The sequence below is a fragment of the Channa argus genome, chromosome 21, assembly GCF_033026475.1.
Source record: "Channa argus isolate prfri chromosome 21, Channa argus male v1.0, whole genome shotgun sequence".
NCBI classification, from domain to species: domain Eukaryota; kingdom Metazoa; phylum Chordata; class Actinopteri; order Anabantiformes; family Channidae; genus Channa; species Channa argus.
Genome location: NC_090217.1, coordinates 13,559,927 through 13,578,712, shown reverse-complemented (window position 1 = coordinate 13,578,712; position 18,786 = coordinate 13,559,927). Strand labels below are relative to the sequence as shown.

The window sequence follows — 18,786 nt, the reverse complement described above, 5'->3', positions numbered from 1 at the left end:
ACACACTGATCAGCCTTAACATTAAATCCACCACTAATGTTGTAGTGGACCAGGGTCAGCACGGGAAAACTTAAAGCTGGCCAAGGCTGACAGCTGTCAAAACACACAGTAAATCACTTGCTGTGCACGAGGCTGCATGCCCAATGTCAACCCTGGTCCACCGCTACATTAAGGCCACCAGGTGGTTTTAATGCTGTGGGTGATTGGTGTATGTTAGAGGTGTGAACGTTAAGGTGTAATGCAAAGGTCTAAAAACAGCAAATGAACAGTTATGCAACATGGCTGCCAAATCAGCAGCTGATTAGTGCCCTGACATTGTTACATAATAGAGAGCCTAGACAGTAATCCATAGCAACCTGACTGGTGTGTAGCACATATGAGAAGTAGCTTTAACCTGTGCTGGACAGCTTTCATGCACGTAACCAAACGGCATTCTTAAAGGAATATTTAAAAAATGCAGATATGATATTCTCAGTGTGTATCACTTTTTACTGCAATGTGCGCTGGATGATCACTTCAAATATGGTCACAGGCAAATATCTTCAGACAAGCGTCACATAAAAGAGGATGGTGCAAGGCAGATATGTTTTTTTTTACCTGTCCCCTCTCTTTTCACTTCCCGTGCTGACTTGAAAAAGAGCAGATTTACTGTCTCTGTGCAAAACCACAGCAACTTTTGCCACAGTATTTTCACCTATGTTTAAATGGTGTTGTAAACTTGCATTATTTATTAGTGAAAAAAGATTTTTACTGCAAGCAACTGGGCAGCTAATTTTCAAGCGATCCACCCTCATTGAACCGCTCTGCTACATTCTGTTTGCCTGCAGAGAACATAATACATGTACAGTACATCTTGCATGCATATTGAGGAATCTAACCCCAGCACAAGGCATGACAAATTCAGGCCCTCAGATTTCCCTGGCAGAGTGAACCAGCTCAACCAAGCTGGATCGATTTCAATCAGCGGCTTACCAAAATGATGTGGCTGCCACCGAGGTAGCATGATGGGGCTAAAAATAACCTCAGCTGACCCTAAGGCTGTGATGTGGCCACGTACCCTCTGGTGAGTCTGGTTTTATGTGTCCCCAATGAAACCCATCAAATTACAGATGCAAACACAGCCGGGCCCCTTATCAAAACTATTTCAGCTCACTGACACAATTTGCTAAGGCAGTAATTAGAGCAAAGGAAAATGGGAGGCATCTAAAGCATGCGGCAAAAAAGAAACAAAATGAAGAAATGGGAAATAGAAAGAGAAGGGTAGACAGCTTGTCAGTGGGCTGCGAGCCACTTCTCTTTTTGCTTACGCTTCTCCCTCCCTTTGTCATTTTCTCTACATCTATGGATCAAAAGACTGGTGAACATAAATAAAAACCCTGATGATGATTTCCCATGAGAGCTGTTCACAACTGCATTGCACGCGTTCATATGAAGCCAGGACAAACCAGCTGTCTTCACTTCACTGCTGTCAGCACGCCTGGTTGGCCAACTGCCTTACTGCCTCACTTGTAAAAGAGAGAAGAAATGATCACAATTTTAGAGTTAACTTGGATCTTAGTTTACAGGGCCTAGTAAAACCTGGATTGGTATAATAACACACCAAAAGGCAGAGATGCGTAATGTGTGTTAAATTCATTATTTGTGTGTGTAGGCAAGGGAGGGATGGACAACTGAGAGGTCAAGTTGCCAATGGCCAGAGCCTCTGAAGTTTGTTTTATATATTTCTTGTTTCTATTTTTAGTTAAATTGTGAACTATGACCTGAATCTGTGCAGAAAACAAGCTCAAATTCAATGGAAACATGCACAAAGTGACCAAACAGACTTAAAAATGGCCAAAAAGACACATAATAATTAAAAACTGGAACATAAATCCAAGAATAGACCAGAAATTACCAAACAATAGACAGAGAATAACTAGAACCAGACACAAAATCACCAAAACAGAGATAAAATGTGGAAACACAAGCATGAAATGACCAAAGAAAAATGCAAGGTGACTGAAAGCAATGTAATATAGCACCTCTTGTGTTAGTAGGGGATTTGCAAAGTAAATTGGGGAGAAAAAGTAGGAAGATTCACACTTTGTCAAGCCTGTCCCCTCAAGTTGTTTGGTGGCACTTTATTAAGGTCAAACTGAAAAAAGACCCCGGATGTTGGTTACTTTTACTATCCATAGTATCATTTTTATAACCAGGATCAAAGTGATTGCTGGATCTCATCCCAGCATGCACTGGGTGAGAAGCAGTAAACACCCTGAAAATGACATCAATCTATCACTGGGCCAACATTCGATAAGATTCCAGCTGCTACAACTTCAGCCACTCCAGCTCCCTTTACACACTTCCATGGAGAACATACCATACTGACGGTAATCCCACATATTATCTTTGCCCCACCTGTTGCATGTGCTTATGGTGAAGAACAACAAAAATGCATTTTTCATAACTTGTTCTTGCTTACAGACTGCCTGTCTCTTCTGCAAAGGTTATTTCATGTTGAGTGACACTTTGCACAGAAGTGAAAATGAGGATAGACCGGTTCAAGGTAAGACCTATAGCCATAAAGCTCATTGAAGCTTATAGCTGCAGGTGATTTAGTATTACCAATTCACCGGAGCTGATCTGTTTGGAATGTGGGAGGAAACACAGGAAATACTGGCAAGTTTTCAAATGGAAATTTACAAGAGATTGGGCTTTTGATAGTGTAAAACAACAGCTTTTCTGCAGTATACTAAGACGTTACTAATAACACTTCTATGGTTCACAGAAACATTGCTTCTATAAATAAACCTATGACCACAGAATGATCATGCAGCAGAGGTGGAAGGTTTTCCTTCAGGGAAATAGACAGGTGCAATGTTGAACACATTTTCTTTGAAATATAATGCAATAAACTATTGAACTCTTTGTCATTTACGCAAATATTTTATGAGATAAAACATGATTAACCCTTGGGATTCTTCCATACGCCTCCACAATCTGCATGCATGGTAGTAAATCCATTAAAATGCAAATCCAGTGAGTATGTTTTCGTCCTCTCCATGCATGCAGTATCTGCAATGTGTCCATAACCATGCTGTTATGCTGCAAAACAACACAAAGCCGAACACAAATTTGTTGATAGCTTGCAATTTCCTTAACATATGAGTGACACTGTAAGAGAAGAAGCGTGGTACTCGTACTACATACAAATGGTGCGTGTGCTCCGTCTAAATTTACATAAGTTTGCAGTGGCCAGGTCTAAAGTAGATAAGGTTTGCTGGAACTCTCTGATGCTTCTCTTTAGTTAGTGCTCACTCGCATACACACACATACACATATATACATACACACGCAGGTTATCAGAGGCAGCAGAAGATAAAAAGCGGAAAGTTCACCGAGAGCCAAGGTCATGTCAGATGTGTAACAGCAAAAATAGAAAGTTTACTTTCAGAAATAGGACAGCTGGCTCCACAAACCTTAGCCATCTCAGTGTGTTCTCATGTACCGTTCTTGTTATCGTGACACGCTGCTGTTGTGTTTTCATGTCCGTGCAGGGTGTTCTCATGTGGCATCATTATGCATCACTCCTCAAATACTGGCTCTGTGATTCATGTGTTATTGTTGGACATTCATCATTACATTTTGGAAATATGTTTTATGTTGTCTACAGCTGATGTTTTTGGCATTTTGTAGAATCTAGATCTAGCAACATGAAATTGATTTCTTTAGATTGATCTTAGTTTTAGGCAGCTCTTGTGCTTGCACTTTATATTCATAAACAATTATTTGATGCTTTCCTGGTTAAAATTTAAAAGTGTATAATCAACTGTCAATTCCATGACATTGATAGAGTCGACTGCTCATTTTAAGTGTTGGGAATTTTGAATATAAACAAACCATAAACAAATAGCACAGGTGTGTTTAGGTGCACACTTTTCATGACAGCTTCAAAGAGGTGATCATTTTGCTGCTGAATCGGAGCGTCTTGTCCACAAACTCTATGTGTGTGTTTCACTGCAGAGCTGCAGAGGAAAAGGGAGGGGAGGCGACGGCTGAGAATTGCCGCCACGTGCCCTCAAATGCCTGCTTTATTACAAAAACGTTTTCTGGATTGGTGCAGATACGAAACACGGTATTTATATACGACATCTAATTGGTCGTAGTCTCCGGGTCGTAGTGAACACAGCGCAAAGCTTCCAGACAAGGGATTCTTGGGCGTCTCGTACTATGGGAAAGTAGTGCGCCGGAAAAATCATTATTTCGATGGAAATGTTCATTTACAACTACTATGAAATTAGAGCACCCTCATGATGGGTGTGCTTCGAATGCGTTTCAAGTAAAAAGCAACGATTTAACGGTGTAATTAAAGATAAGTGTCGACTTGTATTGGTGGCGGAGGAATACCTCCATCCCACTGCGCGTCAAAATATTGGCTTGGGAAGACCGCGCCAAAGCTCAGACAGTGGCCACTCTTCGGGATATCGACACACTGCGGAGGGCCTTTAAACGCACACTGCTGTTGCTACGACTGCTCAGAGGCGTCCGGCTGCTCGGGTTTCCATTTCCCCCCAGAGGACTATTTTTGAGCCAAAACACAGGAGTCCGATTTAATGCCGGTTTCTCGGGAAACGGTGTGCGACTTCGCTGTCGTGACACGACTTTAACGGGCGCGGTGCGTGGAGCTGGCGCGCACTGTTGGACTAGAGGATCTGCCATTCGCTTGGAGCCGAGACGCTTCGCACCATCGTTTCAAACTGCGCCTGCATTCACGTCTGCTCACACTCGACTCGTTCTGCTGAGCCTCAGCGGGTGCATAGGGATCTTCTGCGCCGGCTTTTCAGCTCGAATATGCTGCTGTCAAAGTTTGGTTCATTTTCGCATATTTGCAATCCTTCAAGCATGGACCATCTACCAGTGAAAATACAGCTGCCGCCGGGTAGGTTTTGGTTTCTGAACGTTACATTTCACAGTTGTTTATGTTGGATGTGTGTATCCGTGTAGACGTATTGTTGCTCCGCTTGTTTGATTCAGAGTAAGCTGCTAACGTCGCTGCCGACCGGCTCGTCAATAATAGCTAACACGCCGACCTCGCACCGAGCGCGCTGGTTTGTTGTGGTGTTGCGTTTAACGTCACCTTAACATTTTCTTCACACTTTCTCTTGCAGTCAAAGTGGAAAAGGAGCCTTTCGAAAAGCTTTACCAAGTGGGCTCCGTGCTGGGCAGCGGAGGATTTGGGACCGTGTACGCCGGCAGCCGGATCTCTGATGGCGCACCGGTAAGACTAAGGACTGGGAATTGGGATCTGGATTTTGGGGCTTTACATGTGGCGCCATGAAAGCCGGGTGTTCACATTTCGCCACCGGGGAACATATTGTTGCGTGGCTCTCTTGCTAAGTATCGCAGCCGTTGTTTACCGATTTCTTATTTATTCTCTTACTTCAGGTTGCTGTGAAGCACGTTGCAAAGGAGCGGGTGACCGAGTGGGGCACAATTGTAAGTAGTAGTCCCCGATCTGTGTTTTTGTTTTGGTCCCCCCCCTCCCCTCTCCTCCCCTCCCCTGCTGCTGGGTGGGGGTTGTGTGTTGTTAAACGTGGACTAGCTGTGTATTATTACAACATGCTTACTAAACGAACATATTTTTGGTACAGAATGGAGCTATGGTGCCTCTGGAGATCCTGCTACTGAAGAAGGTCAGCTCGTCGTTTCGCGGTGTTATCAAATTGCTGGACTATTACGAGCGGCCGGACGGCTGGCTGATCGTTATGGAGAGACCGGAACTCGTGAAGGATCTGTTCGACTTCATCACCGAGAAGGGCGCCCTGGACGAGGACACTGCTCGGGGCTTTTTCCGCCAGGTTTTGGAGGCGGTCAGACACTGCTACAGCTGCGGTGTGGTACACAGAGACATCAAAGATGAAAACCTGCTCGTGGATCTACGCACCGGGGAGCTCAAGCTTATTGACTTTGGCTCAGGGGCGATTCTCAAGGACACGGTCTACACTGATTTCGATGGTAAGCAGTCGCCATCCGCCCCCTCGTGCTCCATTAATGGTTATTATAAGATGTTACAGCGCTGGATCTGTAATTTGCTTTCAGTGAATAGACATCCGTGTGGGCTGGGTTGTGTTTGCCCTTGATGGTCCGCTGTGCTATATTCAGACATGGAGGCGTTCACGAGGCTGTGACGCAGTGGTCTGTTTTTGGTGGAGGGTTTTCCTCGCCAAGGGTCTCGCGCTTTATCATGATTACGGATGTTGATCGGTGCCGCCAAATGACAACGCTCCAAATGTCTTATGACGCGTCCGCAATGGATTCACACGCATGACTCACTCGCACTCGTCATTAATCCTACTGGTTAATTTTTATTTATATCGGCGTTTTACATCCAGCTCGGGTGAGATGCAGTGTGTTTATGGATCCAGTTGTTATTTCGTTACTAAAGCATGAGTCATGCCGCATTTTGTGGGTGTTAGGTCAGTGCCACGTAACATCTGTTTGTTGTGAAACCGGAGTCGGTGCTTCACGTGATGGGCTCACATTGCTTTTGTGTGTGTGTGTGTGTGTGTGTATCAAAGTTCCTCCTTCCAGGAGGGAGGGGGAAGGAAAAGAAGGGAGGAGACAGAGGCAGGTCGCCCAGTTTGTGTTTAGTGGCTAAGGGAAGATGGAAAGCATTTCTACTATGACTCAGCCATTTTAGACACAGAGGCATTAATCATAAGCTTTTTCTAAAATTCACTCTCTTTGCTGATCGTTTATTGTCATCACTGATTCCCCCAATATTTTCATAGCACATTTAAACCCAAAAAGCTAGATGCCTTTCACTACATCATGCTGCATTTCACAACCCTTAACCTGGCTCTCCCCTTCCCTCTCTGTCCCCCATTTTCAGGTACAAGAGTATACAGCCCACCAGAGTGGGTCCGCTTCCATAGATACCACGGTCGCTCTGCAACTGTGTGGTCACTAGGCGTGCTGCTGTATGACATGGTGTGCGGCGACATCCCCTTTGAGCAGGATGAGGAGATCCTCAGGGGGAAACTGTACTTCAGGAGGAGGATCTCAGCTGGTAAGTCCACCACCACAACACACATGACACATGAGCTGACTCTAATGCCCTCTAGCCAATGGAACTGGTACAGCCTGAAATTCACCCCCCAGTTTGACTAAGTAGGAGCTTTCAATCATAGTGGACTATAAACCATGAATCAAATAAGATTTAGGTTTGTTTTCATTCCCCTTGGTGCACTTCATGTAACAGCTTAGGTCATTACCCAAGCAAGTACAAAAACATTGTGTGGGCTCTTTTCATTGGCTGACTGTACCACCCACACACTAGGTTATTGGAGATCTATACAAACTGAGTCACTTGCAGTGCAGCCATATACAGACAATTCTTTCTTTGAGTTCAGAACCTAGCCTGACGTGTTTCTTCTTTTTGGCCCTTAAGAGTGTCAGCAGCTGATTAAATGGTGCCTGGCCCTGCGGCCCTCAGACCGGCCCACCCTGGAACAGATTTGCGACCACCCCTGGATGAGAGCAACTGCAGAGTCACCTAAGGCGACAGAGGAGCCTGCTGCTGTTGACATCCGCCTCAGGACCATCGACACAGACTCTTCTTCAAGCACAAGCTCAAGCAAGGAGAGCCTCTGAGAGTGGCTCTGATGGACTGAAGAAAAACTTCCTAGGAAAAGAAGGGGTGGAGATGGAGGGATGTGAAATGGACTCACGGCCAGCAGCCTGTAGCCTAACTAGCCTATCAGAGGCTGAGAGATTGACTCAGCTGGACTGGCAAGAAAAGTGTACTTTAATTTTCCTCTTTTCTAGGGAATTTCTAATTTATTACTATTTGTTCTTCCTTATCTGTTTCCTCCCCATCCCCTCCCTTTTTCTTTTAGTTTCTTTTTGTTTCCTTAAGGGGAACATTTTGCTGTTTGGGCAGTCTTACCAGCATTATTTATTCCCACCCCCTTTTAACTTTATTTTACCCACTTTGTTACTAGGCTGGTATATGCAGGCAAGGCCCTCCTGTTCAGACATCGCTGCTCTCATAGAGCTTGGAGACGAACCTTTTTATTTAAATGTTTTAATTTTGAATTTTGGAGTGCCTTTTTTTAGAAAGCTTCTTTTCTGGTGGCTTTCATCAAAAACTTTTTTTTCCCCCTCTTTTTCTTCTTCTCCTCCCCCTCTCTCCATCACTGTAAGGCAACCAGCCCCCAGCCAAGAGGCTAAGATAGCATTAGATTAGAAAGAAGGGGGTGGGGGCTCTTCCTGACAATGGAATACTTGAAACGCTCGACTCAACTCTTAGTCGCTCTCTTTAAAGCTGCTCACTCACTCTATAGCCTGAACAGGTGTTTGGAAACTGGATCCTGTTTTTTCTGAATGTCTACAAAATGTTACCACCCACTCGCCCCCCCACCCCACATGCCTGTTCCGAGGTGTGTGGCTTTTACCTGTTCTTTTTGCCTCCTACCACCTCACTGCTTGACACTACATGGCCCCTGCCCCTGGCCTCCCTCAGGGTTTGGGGTGTGAAATGCACAATCAATGCAATATTCATGGACTCAACTATGTTTGTTTTTTTGTTGTTTGTTTTTTTCTAACAAACATTGTACAGCATGTGTTTATTTTTTTTTTGTGTGTGTGTGCGTGAATTTTTTTCCTCCCAGTTGTCATTAACTTATTTGGAAACATTCCACACATTATAATTTATTTATTTATTGTAAGTACTTCAAATCCAACTCATCACCTAAAAAAAATTCATATCCTACTTGGCCTTTGGTTTGCATTCCTATGAGTAATTTTTACACTTCAACTTTTTTTTTTTCTTTTTTTTTTTTGAGATGTGGAGGATGCACTGAAGCAGTCATCAATGTAAAGCAGAAAAAACAAGTTTACTTAAAATTTAGGAGCATTTGAATGTTACTTAAATAATTTTAAAAAGTTCTTTGGTAATGTTGAATGGCTAAATATCAGAGAAATCCATCTGGTTTCTGTACTGTCAAGAATAATTTGAGTGGGTGCAACAGCTTTAATAGCTGTCACATAGCCTCATATTGGAGACATTTCAGTTTAGCTTTGTGACTTGTGGCTGTGAAGAATGGATATTGATATTTTTTGATACAAAAGTTTCAATTAAATTCCCATTTTTATGTACAGAAATATGTGTGGTGTCTTGGTCATTTAATTCCAAAAATAATTAAGTAGAAAAGTGGCATGTTTACACATTTGATTAGCTCCCGCAATTGAGAAATTACATGATGCAGTACCTGAAAGTAGACACAGGTTCATTTAGAAGACCTGATATAGATAGATATATACACACACGTACACAGAGTTTCCTCAGGTGAGCCTAATCACACAAGTCCAAATACTGCACATGGTTCATTTATGCTTCCTATACTAATAGCATCTACACGTGACACAACTGTCGGCGTGGCTGCTGAGGAGAATCATCATAGGAGCCATTAACTGGGTGACAACCTCCAGCAACCATTGGGGATAACAAGAGACAGATGTGTCTCCAGAGCTGAGTGGAGGGAGTGATGCTGGCATGATGGAAGAAAAGGAGTGGGGGGATGTTATGCATCATCACACACTTGCACACACATGCAGCGTCTACGATATAACTAATTGCTTTTCCATTTTATGCCTCCTGTTTGCTTACCTACTGTACAATAGTATAAATCATTCCATTATTTGACGCAGGAAGGCCAGGAATAACAGAAGCTTATACCAAGATGTGTCTATGCATGTGCTTGAAGTGTTTGTGTTTCCAGGAAGCAGAAGTGAGTGTTTTGGTCTTGTGTGTACTGTATTATTCTGTGGAGGTGCTGCCCCCTCTGGAGAGTCTGTGCCACCAGCTGCCACCTGTCATAGTTCTGTGTTTGTGCGATGTGGCTGCTGTCTGTTTGACCAGAGGGAATACATGGGTACTTTTAGACTTCATTTGCTTCTCTAATCTTCTCAAGGATCTGACTGACAGTGAAGGAACTTACATACATATTTGAATGATTGAGCAAAACCAGTACACTTTCTATATGGATGACACTAATTAAGACATTAAAGCATAAATCTAATAAAATTCTGACCATTATCAATAAATGCATCAATACGTATTTATAGTAAATTGAACTTCTAATAAAAAAGCTCGTCAATTTATCTACATACATTTGAAAATATGCTTTACAGAAAACAGTCCATAAGACACGCCTGCACCGCCCCGCAATAAAAAAACAAGTTTTAATGATCACTGGTGTCACTCTCAATACGTTGACATCTGTTTTCCTAAATGCACCCCTGGTAATCCTCTATTGTCATCATGACTCTGGGTTTTTTGACATGCAAATGACCAGCAACTTGTCTTCATCAGAATCCCTCCTGCTTAGGCTGTCTGAATAGTGAGGTCCCAGCCACTCTCACCATGAAATCCTCATTAAATGGAACGGGGGCATATGTCATCCTGTTGTCTCCTTCAGTTGAAGTTTGATCCCACAGGCTGGTTATTATCATCCATCACTGTCACTTAGTTGGGCTATATAAAATTCCACTGCTTTGTAGGGATCTTATAAAAGTTTACACGGTTAGATCCCATTTAAATGTTGCTTATTGTTATTCACCATATCTGTATCTAAAATATAAAGGATGAAGCATTTTGTAGTATTAGGTGCAATTATTGTTTTAAATGTCATACAAATCGTCATAACATTAAACATTAGAAATGTTTAATGAAAAAAATGGATTCTACATCTGATTCTACATCTATAGAGAAAAATTAAAAAAGTGCATCCCATAGCTTAAAGAAGGCGACAACATGAAGAGTTTCACTGTATGGTTGGTGAAGTTGCACTATGGTTGTTTTTGGACGTCTTTCAGGATGTCGTAGGAACAGTTTTAGGTAACGTTGGCCCTGTTGGCACCACACAGGAAGAAGCAGGGGAGCGGATCGACCTAGAACAGCAGCTGCCCAAGTCAGAGGTAAAATATTGTCAGAACACTGATAAATAAATCAAAAGGTTTGTCGAACAGGGGCGCAAGTGCACATTTGACAACAGATCTTTTTGATGATTCAACTATTTACCACAGACTAAATTTTAGGCAGGTGTACAAATATTAAATCATGCTGAATGATTTTGAGTGACATTACAGCAAGCTGCATTGTGATTGGTCAGATACACTCCTACCACTGCTAACAAAGTTAGAGAAATCAACTTGCTTATTTCCATAATTAGTTGGTGCTTTTAAAAATACAGGTGTTTATATCCATATAATTTTTATTGATTTAAATGTTGCAGTTGTTCTGCGCAGGCCACTGCAATCAGAGAAATTGTTTCAGTTACTCTATGCTTTGAACAAAAAAGCTGGCACGTAAAGCCTCTTGGCGGTGGCCTTCATAGGTGACAACTCGACAGACATGGAGGAAGATGCCAGATGGACTCTGAGCCTGAGGGGCACAGATGGGTGGGTGGGTGGCACCCACACAGGCTGCGGCAGCACCAGCACCAAGACGAGGAAACGATGAGACAGATCACACCATCGCCAGTGATACTACGCTTCACACTACCGCTGTTAGTGTGTGTCCATGCGTCTGACCCTTTAAATTACGACATGCGAGTGTCGGAATTTAAATCACGAGTGCTTGTTGCAGAATGCATGTGTGTATATCAGAGACGGGAGTAAGTCGCACAAGTTACAAGCTTCAAAACCCTCAAATTTAAAAAAGGTCTCTAAGAGTTCGTAAAAGCTGGGTTGTATTTTCAACATTAAGGAAACAGCTGCAGCTCACTTTTTAAATTTCACTGATATTTGACTTTGGCAACATCCCATCCAGCTGTCTGTGCAGATGTGACTTCAGATGACAGTTTGGAAGAAATGTGGACATACTTTAGATCAAAGAGAGGACAAGACATGTCATATAACTAATTCATGCACAGCAGAGAGTCAGATGCAGATGTTTTATTCTAATGGCCAGTTTTGGTGAAGTGACTGCTAAATGTTACTTACACAATTCTAACACAATCCTCATGTTTTCCCAACAGGTAAGTGGTGTCCTCTCCAGAGCTCTCACACAGACTCCCCAAACCCCTATACACGACAGCTTACAAGAAACGACCTGCTCCTGAGAAGCTACATCAGGTGAAGTAATGCACTATATTACTTACTTATTATATTACTATATTTAATCATTGTAAATAGTATTTATTACAGATTATGTAACTAATGTAAATAATACACTGTCAAGTATATTATTGTAATTAGGCAACTTCGGGAAATGTATATTTGTAAAATTATTTCTGAAATTTCAATTAGATATCTCAAATTGATTGATTGATTTTTTTGTTTGTTTGTTTTTATTTTCTTGAGTAAATATACAGGACTTTCACCAAGTGAATTGTCAGTATCAGACAATTTTTGTATGTTTTGTAGTAATTTACACAGATTTTTTGTTGTCTTTGTATTAAAAGACAACAAAGTTTTCAATATTAGACCAACTGAGTCTCTTTCAATGTATTTTTGTACTTACGATTTAATGCTACTCCAAATATTATTGCATTTATGAGGTTGCCAGGTTTGCACACACTACTCTATTCACAAACTAATTATGTCTCGATAACAAAACTTCTCAATGTCCAGAAAAGTCTTATTTATGAAAGTCAAGTAATTTCTCGAATCTAACCTAAGTCTCAAGTTATGAAAACCATGTCAAAGTCAAATCAAGTCTTTTATCGGCTTTAATCAAGCAACCATTAAGTCCTCAAAATTCGAATAAAAACTCAAGGATTCAAGTCGCATGAATTAAGTCCCCAACCTTTGGTGTACAAAAATAATGTGTGCTGCAGTTCTGGACGGGAGGCTGTGTATGCTCTCACCCTCCTCCCCCACACTGAAGGTAACAAATATAACCTATGATTCATCTCTTTGTGTAAAACTGCAGATTTATTCAGCCTGAAATATCTTTTGAGCTTGTCTGCACTTCTACGTACATCACCCTACATCTCTCTTAGAAGAAGAAGACCAAACATAAGAAATGAGTGAGGGTTTGACCTTGATCCGCCTGATCAGTCTACTATTGAAGGGAGGGAGAAGGCATTTAGTTTGATAAAACACTGAATATATACAGGTAATGTGGAGCTAAAAAAAGAGGGAATTCTTGCATGTCCTTAATGCACCTGAAGGTCTCGTGCTCTTTCCTTTAAACAATGTTTGTGCACTTATACTTTGCTGAAGTCTTTGTTGTTAGCCTTCAGGGTTCCACTGTGCTTGACTACTTGCTCTGGAGGCCTGCTGCTTTCTGTTACCTAGAGCTGAGCCTCCGCAGGGACTTTCCACTAGTCTGTGTTCATTAAAAGCTGTACCACTGCCAGAGAGGAGTACCTGGCTGTCCAGCTGGTGGGAACATGCTGCCGTCATCGCGCGCTGTGAAGGAACTCATTGTTCTGGGTCGACGGGACATGCTGTAAAGAGAAGGGCAGAGTGTGTTTTAGGACATGCAGAAAGAAACAAAGAGACGGAACAGACAAGCACACAGTACATGAGACATACACACAAGCAGATCCCTCTGAGATCAAATAGTAACATGGCTACAAAGCCTCAGTCAGTCCTGTGCTCTTGGTTGCTGTTGTCAAGCACCCAAACAATGACATCAACAAGTGCAGCAGGTGAACCGAGGTGACTGTGACAGCTTAATATTCCCATGTCAGAACAACTCGTCCATTATGTCTAATTGTGAGTGTGTGCACGAGACAGGGAAAGCAGAAAGTGAGGTGAGAGGAAAGAAGAAAGGGTTTGTGTTTGTGTGTGCGTGTGTTTATGTGTGTCTGTGCGTGCGCGAAGGAAGCGAAGAAACACAGATAGGGATCTTAATCATTATGCTCTTTTTACAAGCTTGTAATGTCATCAAAGGAATGGTTGACCCGATGCTCATTTTGACCTGTGGCTCTTATCTGCGTCTCCAACATAATGAGTCTTACTTGCTGATGAAACAGGACGCCATGTTCGAACGTGTTGGTCCTAAAACAGAATGTTTTTTGTACTGCAGTGTGTTGCTGTATCACTAACAAGAAGAGCTCTTAGAGTACTGTGGTGGAAATGATGAAAGTGCACAGCCTAATGCGACAACTTGTAACAAGAAACATCATAGAATAGAACAGAATCATGTGACAAGCATAACACATGTTAAAAGCTGCAAAAGACTGGGCAGTTGTACTTTGAAGAAATCTCTCATGTACAAAGGTATTCAGGCCCTTTCCTGTGGTAGTCCAGATAGTGGTGAGGTGGCTTTAGGTTTACTTGAGGTGTCCCTATAACATGACTGGAGTCCACCTGTGTGCTGTTCGACATGCTTACACCACTAATCTAAATGGCTCAAGTCTTTCCCCAACATTTTCTGCTATTGTGCTGAATTAACGCTGAAGAGAAAGTTTCAATCCTGCATGTGACTAGTGGACTAGTATCATACTATCTCAGCAACAATAACATAAAATGTAGGGGCACAGCATTTATTTCTGATGACATGCACAGCTGATACTCCCAGTCAACACAGAACTGCTACACAAAGACACCATGTTTTGTATGCAGACATACAGTCCATGCGACCTGAGGCTGGGGTGACGGTTAACCTTTCAGTACAATAACCACCCGAAGCTTTCTGTTAACTCACACACATCTGTTACAGCTCACATTATGCTGACGTTATGTTGTCACTGTAAGAGAGCACAGTGACCCTGGGGTTTGAAACACCTTGATTTGTGCTCAGGTTTCTATCCCACAATCCAAAGACATTCATGCAAGGTACAGGAGAATGAAGAGAGTAGTCAGTGATGGATGGCAACAAGACCAGAGTGTTTCCTTTTGGCACAATGCATGGTGGGACAGGCTCCCACCCCATGTGACCTTGGAATAAACAGACGAAGAGAATGAGTTACTGAATGTTCTCATGGTTGAGAGAGCTGCAGGGCTCCTTGTCGGTCACGTTAACTCAAGACAAACCTATAGATATCAGAAGTGTATCGGCAGAGAGAGCGCATATCTTGTAGACAATGAGTTTAGACGAGGATAACTGGACTAGTGCCTTTATTCTTTCACTGATGTCTCTTGTGCTGCAGTTAGGTGTGGTTTTGCCCCTTTGTGGCACGTTGGTGTCAGCTACACTTTCTCTCTGAGTATACTCTCATGGCCCGGGGCACTGAGAACGAACGTACTTACAATGTTCAGGAAGGAAATTTGGGAATTAACAACTAACTCTATTACAGCAAATGATCTGGGTTGTAGACCCAAAGACAATGTAGAGGTGAGGGAAACTGTGAAGCCGCGTGATAATTTACAGATTATCTGTCACGCAGCCTCTTTATCTTTATCTTATCCATTTTTCATGTGAAAAATATTTTGAAGTTATGAGCGGTAATAGACAAAGAGACAGCAGTGGGTGACGTGTACAGGGTTAGGAAGAACATTATTTTGTGTAAAACCAGAGTCTGTCAAAAATCGAGAAGATTACAATAAGTAGGAAGTCTAAAAATCGCTTACTCTCTTTTCAGGGTGACAGGATGAGCCCATGTGGGGAACTACTTTTTAAGGTGGACTTTTGTTATGACCCACGACTATTGTATATAGCAATCAAGTTAAACGTATAATGTCATAGAGACACTAACTTTCAAAGTAATGTTTTTCCTGCACTACCTCAATGTTAAATTTGAAAGGTTTGGCAAGACAGGATAGTCATTTCAGATTTCCAATTCCTTCAGAATAATTTCAAGACTTCATCCTCAGGGCCCAGACTGTCACTTCAGAGAGAAAAAAAACAAGACGAATGGCTCAGTAACAGGGTTATATCACGGCAGTGAAAACAAATCTACTTCCCTTTTATTTGAACTGAGTAAATATCACTACGTGATAGAAGGATGCAGTTTACACAAGCGGGGCTCTGATTACAAGCTGTGAGAATGGCAGTGCATACAGCCTCACATTCAGGGCTGTCACGAAATCTGGCACGTCTCCTAGATGACAATGATTCAAGGGCGCATGTTCACCACAGGTATGTAACAACCACTTCAGGCTGAGCTGAGCTTCCCTCCTGCAACCAGGAATGTATGGGAGCAGCTCAGCGAGGGGAGCAAACTACCACTGTGTGGAGAAACGGCTCCTTCATTTCTGCTCCTCGTCCAGGCCTCCTACTGCACCACATTAAGTAGGTGCACCATAGTGCTGTACATCCTGAGAATATATGAGCCTGGGAGGACCCTGGGAATCAGAGGCAACAGAGAAGAGAAAATTATGGGCGTCGTTTTGCTGTCCAAGAACTAAAATGTGCTGAGAAATGAAACTGAGAGCTTTTGATGACTCTCATTACCAATTGCAGATACTTGCAAAATGACTGTAAAACAAAACCCAAAACCATAAGTCATTATTTTTAAAACGACTGATTCTCCACAGCTGTACACAAAGTCCCACGCATGGATGGGGGCAAGTCTAGAAACTGTAGTAGCTATGTGCAGTGGATACAAGAATGTGGAAGGAAACCTGGAAGGCGAAAAACATTTTGTTAGTTCCTCATCCATGGGATAAGCCCTGGCCGGAGCCACGCTGAGGGCACGAGGAAGGAGCAAACGTAACTTCTGTAGATGAGTTTACATTGCAACTGAGTGAGGAGTAAGGCTGGTTGTGTGATGTTTAAACCATCACACAACCGGGGGGGTGTCACAAAGTCCTCAAATAATGTGTGTTGCACATGGACAAAGACAAAACCCAGATCTGGCTGAGTCCATCACAATCAGCTGAAGAAAGACGCTATATTATTTGTGCTAAAGCTAAGCTATCTGCCCTCAGCTGCAGCTGAAACTGATTCAGAATCCTACCGTTTCAGCATTAAATAGGTAATTTAAGTGTGTACATTTCAACAACGAGATGTTTGTGAGCCAGAAAAAAAGAGCAAACACAGGTGAAAATAATCTTACTTGTCCTGTGCTTCTATGCTGCTACTACCGTACACTTGTACTAATAGAAACTGAGGTGACAATGCGGGTCCACTCCAGGATTTTGCAGATGCTTTTGTGAAGAGGTTGAACAAAATTGTATGTTTTCTTTAACCAATTTCTAACCACGAGGAGCTATCTGACCACGGTAGACCCCCGCCATGTTTATTTTGCTCTGGACTCACATTTTATCACACATGTTTGTGTGAGATACCACATAAAATCATTTAGTAGAAACAGGAAGTGTGTGGTTTAGAGTCTTGAGTGAAGCTTTTGATGTGTGTGTTAGGCTTAAAATATAAAAAATCTGTTGAATCTCTCTTTATTTAAGTGGCCTCCCACATTTTGAATGTCTTTTAATGTGCACCAGACCTGAGTGGAGCGTTGTTGATCTGCAGCTCTGTCGCAAACTAACACTGCTGACAGAGCAAACTAATGCAAACTGACAAACTCTAAAGAACACACTTCCTTTGTCTTTTGACAGAGAAATCTTTGTATCTGCTTCATAATCTATACATGGCTTGTTAAATGTAAATCTCACACAAACTAGACTAACAATTTACTTTCAAAACATAAAAGAGAAAATCCATTAAAATGTTTATCTATAAAAAACACAATAACAATTGTACAAACATCCACCTTCCTATGTTTTTGAATTATTAATCAGCAGTGTAGTGACCTCTATTGCCAGCGTCATCCTGCTCCATTCGACGTGACTGTGTTCACCCGAGCATCTGAACTCAAGGTGTGACTCAGCACTACTGGATGTCAACATCAGCCTCACTTTCTCCTATTTAAAAAAAAACAAAAAAACAAAAAACGTCACGGAACAGCTCTGGAACAGAGTGACCTCGATGCAGTGACAGCATTTGACAAATAAAAACCAGCCGAATCACAAAAAGAAACACTGAGAAGTGCTTGTGTTGTGTGTCTTGAAGTGCTTTCGCTTTTCTTCTTTTCATTGAGAGAAATAAAAAATTCTCACCCTTAGGTTATTTTTAGTGTGGACACTTGTGTTGCTTTTACCTCCCAAGTTTCTCATGGTTTACTGTGGGGCCCTAACAACAAATGGGACAGGAGCGAGCAGACGATGCTTTTCTTTTTTCTCCGATTATTTTCATCAGAGGTTATCGGCTTTAACTGGAACAGTTATTCTTCTTCATCTATTCTTCCTCTTCCTCACCTTTAACCAGCTTTTCCTAGACCGTGCATGTCCTCCTCCTCCTCCTCCCCCTTGTTTACCTCGGGCTGCGTAGCCACAGTGATGGGCACGGTTGCCACAGTGATCATGTTACAACTAGGCCAGCCAGTTCAGAGAAAAGGGAAACAAGGGATTCCCAATAATGAGCCGCCACTGTTCCCAAAAGGTTCTCTCTATTTCTCAGTGTCTTTCTGTTCCCATGACACAAACGAGAACATACAGATACACAAGGAAACGCGTCATGAAGCACATGAACTTACAGGAGAAAAAAGAAACGTTTAAAAAGAATTTCATTACGCATGGTGTTTACAGATTTACACCACTTTTAAGGTGATCTGAAACCTGAAGCAATCACCAGAAGCAGAGATCTATTGTTAGGATAAACAAACTTCAGCATCACCACCACACTGACATTTTATATAGAAGCCTTTCCTCTTATAGGGATAGTAGTTACTGATGACTCATATGTTGCAGAGTAAAACATGAAAATGTGTTGATCTTGTGTTAACATCAGGCCTTATTTCAGACATTTAACCAAAAACCCAAAGACTTTGCGATGAAGGAACCACAAGCTCAGATATGATATTTGGTTTCCAGGGTTTTTTTTTTTTTTGAAAAGCTGTTGGTGATCAA

At 42.2% G+C, this 18,786-nt stretch overlaps 1 protein-coding gene across 1 annotated transcript; it reads left to right on the top strand.

The window, feature by feature from the left end:
* Positions 1-4,250: 4,250 nt before the first annotated feature.
* On the top strand, positions 4,251-9,144 carry LOC137106760 (serine/threonine-protein kinase pim-3). Its single transcript, XM_067490530.1, has 6 exons — positions 4,251-4,918; positions 5,148-5,257; positions 5,425-5,475; positions 5,631-5,994; positions 6,872-7,048; positions 7,430-9,144. The coding sequence occupies exons 1-6, from the start codon at positions 4,831-4,833 to the stop codon at positions 7,630-7,632; spliced, it is 993 nt and encodes a 330-aa protein (XP_067346631.1). The 5' UTR covers positions 4,251-4,830; the 3' UTR covers positions 7,633-9,144.
* Positions 9,145-18,786: the final 9,642 nt, after the last annotated feature.

Excerpts from the sequence above, each read along its gene's own strand:
- LOC137106760 (XM_067490530.1), top strand. The coding sequence starts at position 4,831 with ATGCTGCTGTCAAAGTTTGGTTCATTTTCGCATATTTGCAATCCTTCA. Across the intron at positions 4,919-5,147 it reads GAAAATACAGCTGCCGCCGG|TCAAAGTGGAAAAGGAGCCT; the intron begins GTAGGTTTTGGT and ends TTTCTCTTGCAG. Across the intron at positions 7,049-7,429 it reads CAGGAGGAGGATCTCAGCTG|AGTGTCAGCAGCTGATTAAA; the intron begins GTAAGTCCACCA and ends TTGGCCCTTAAG.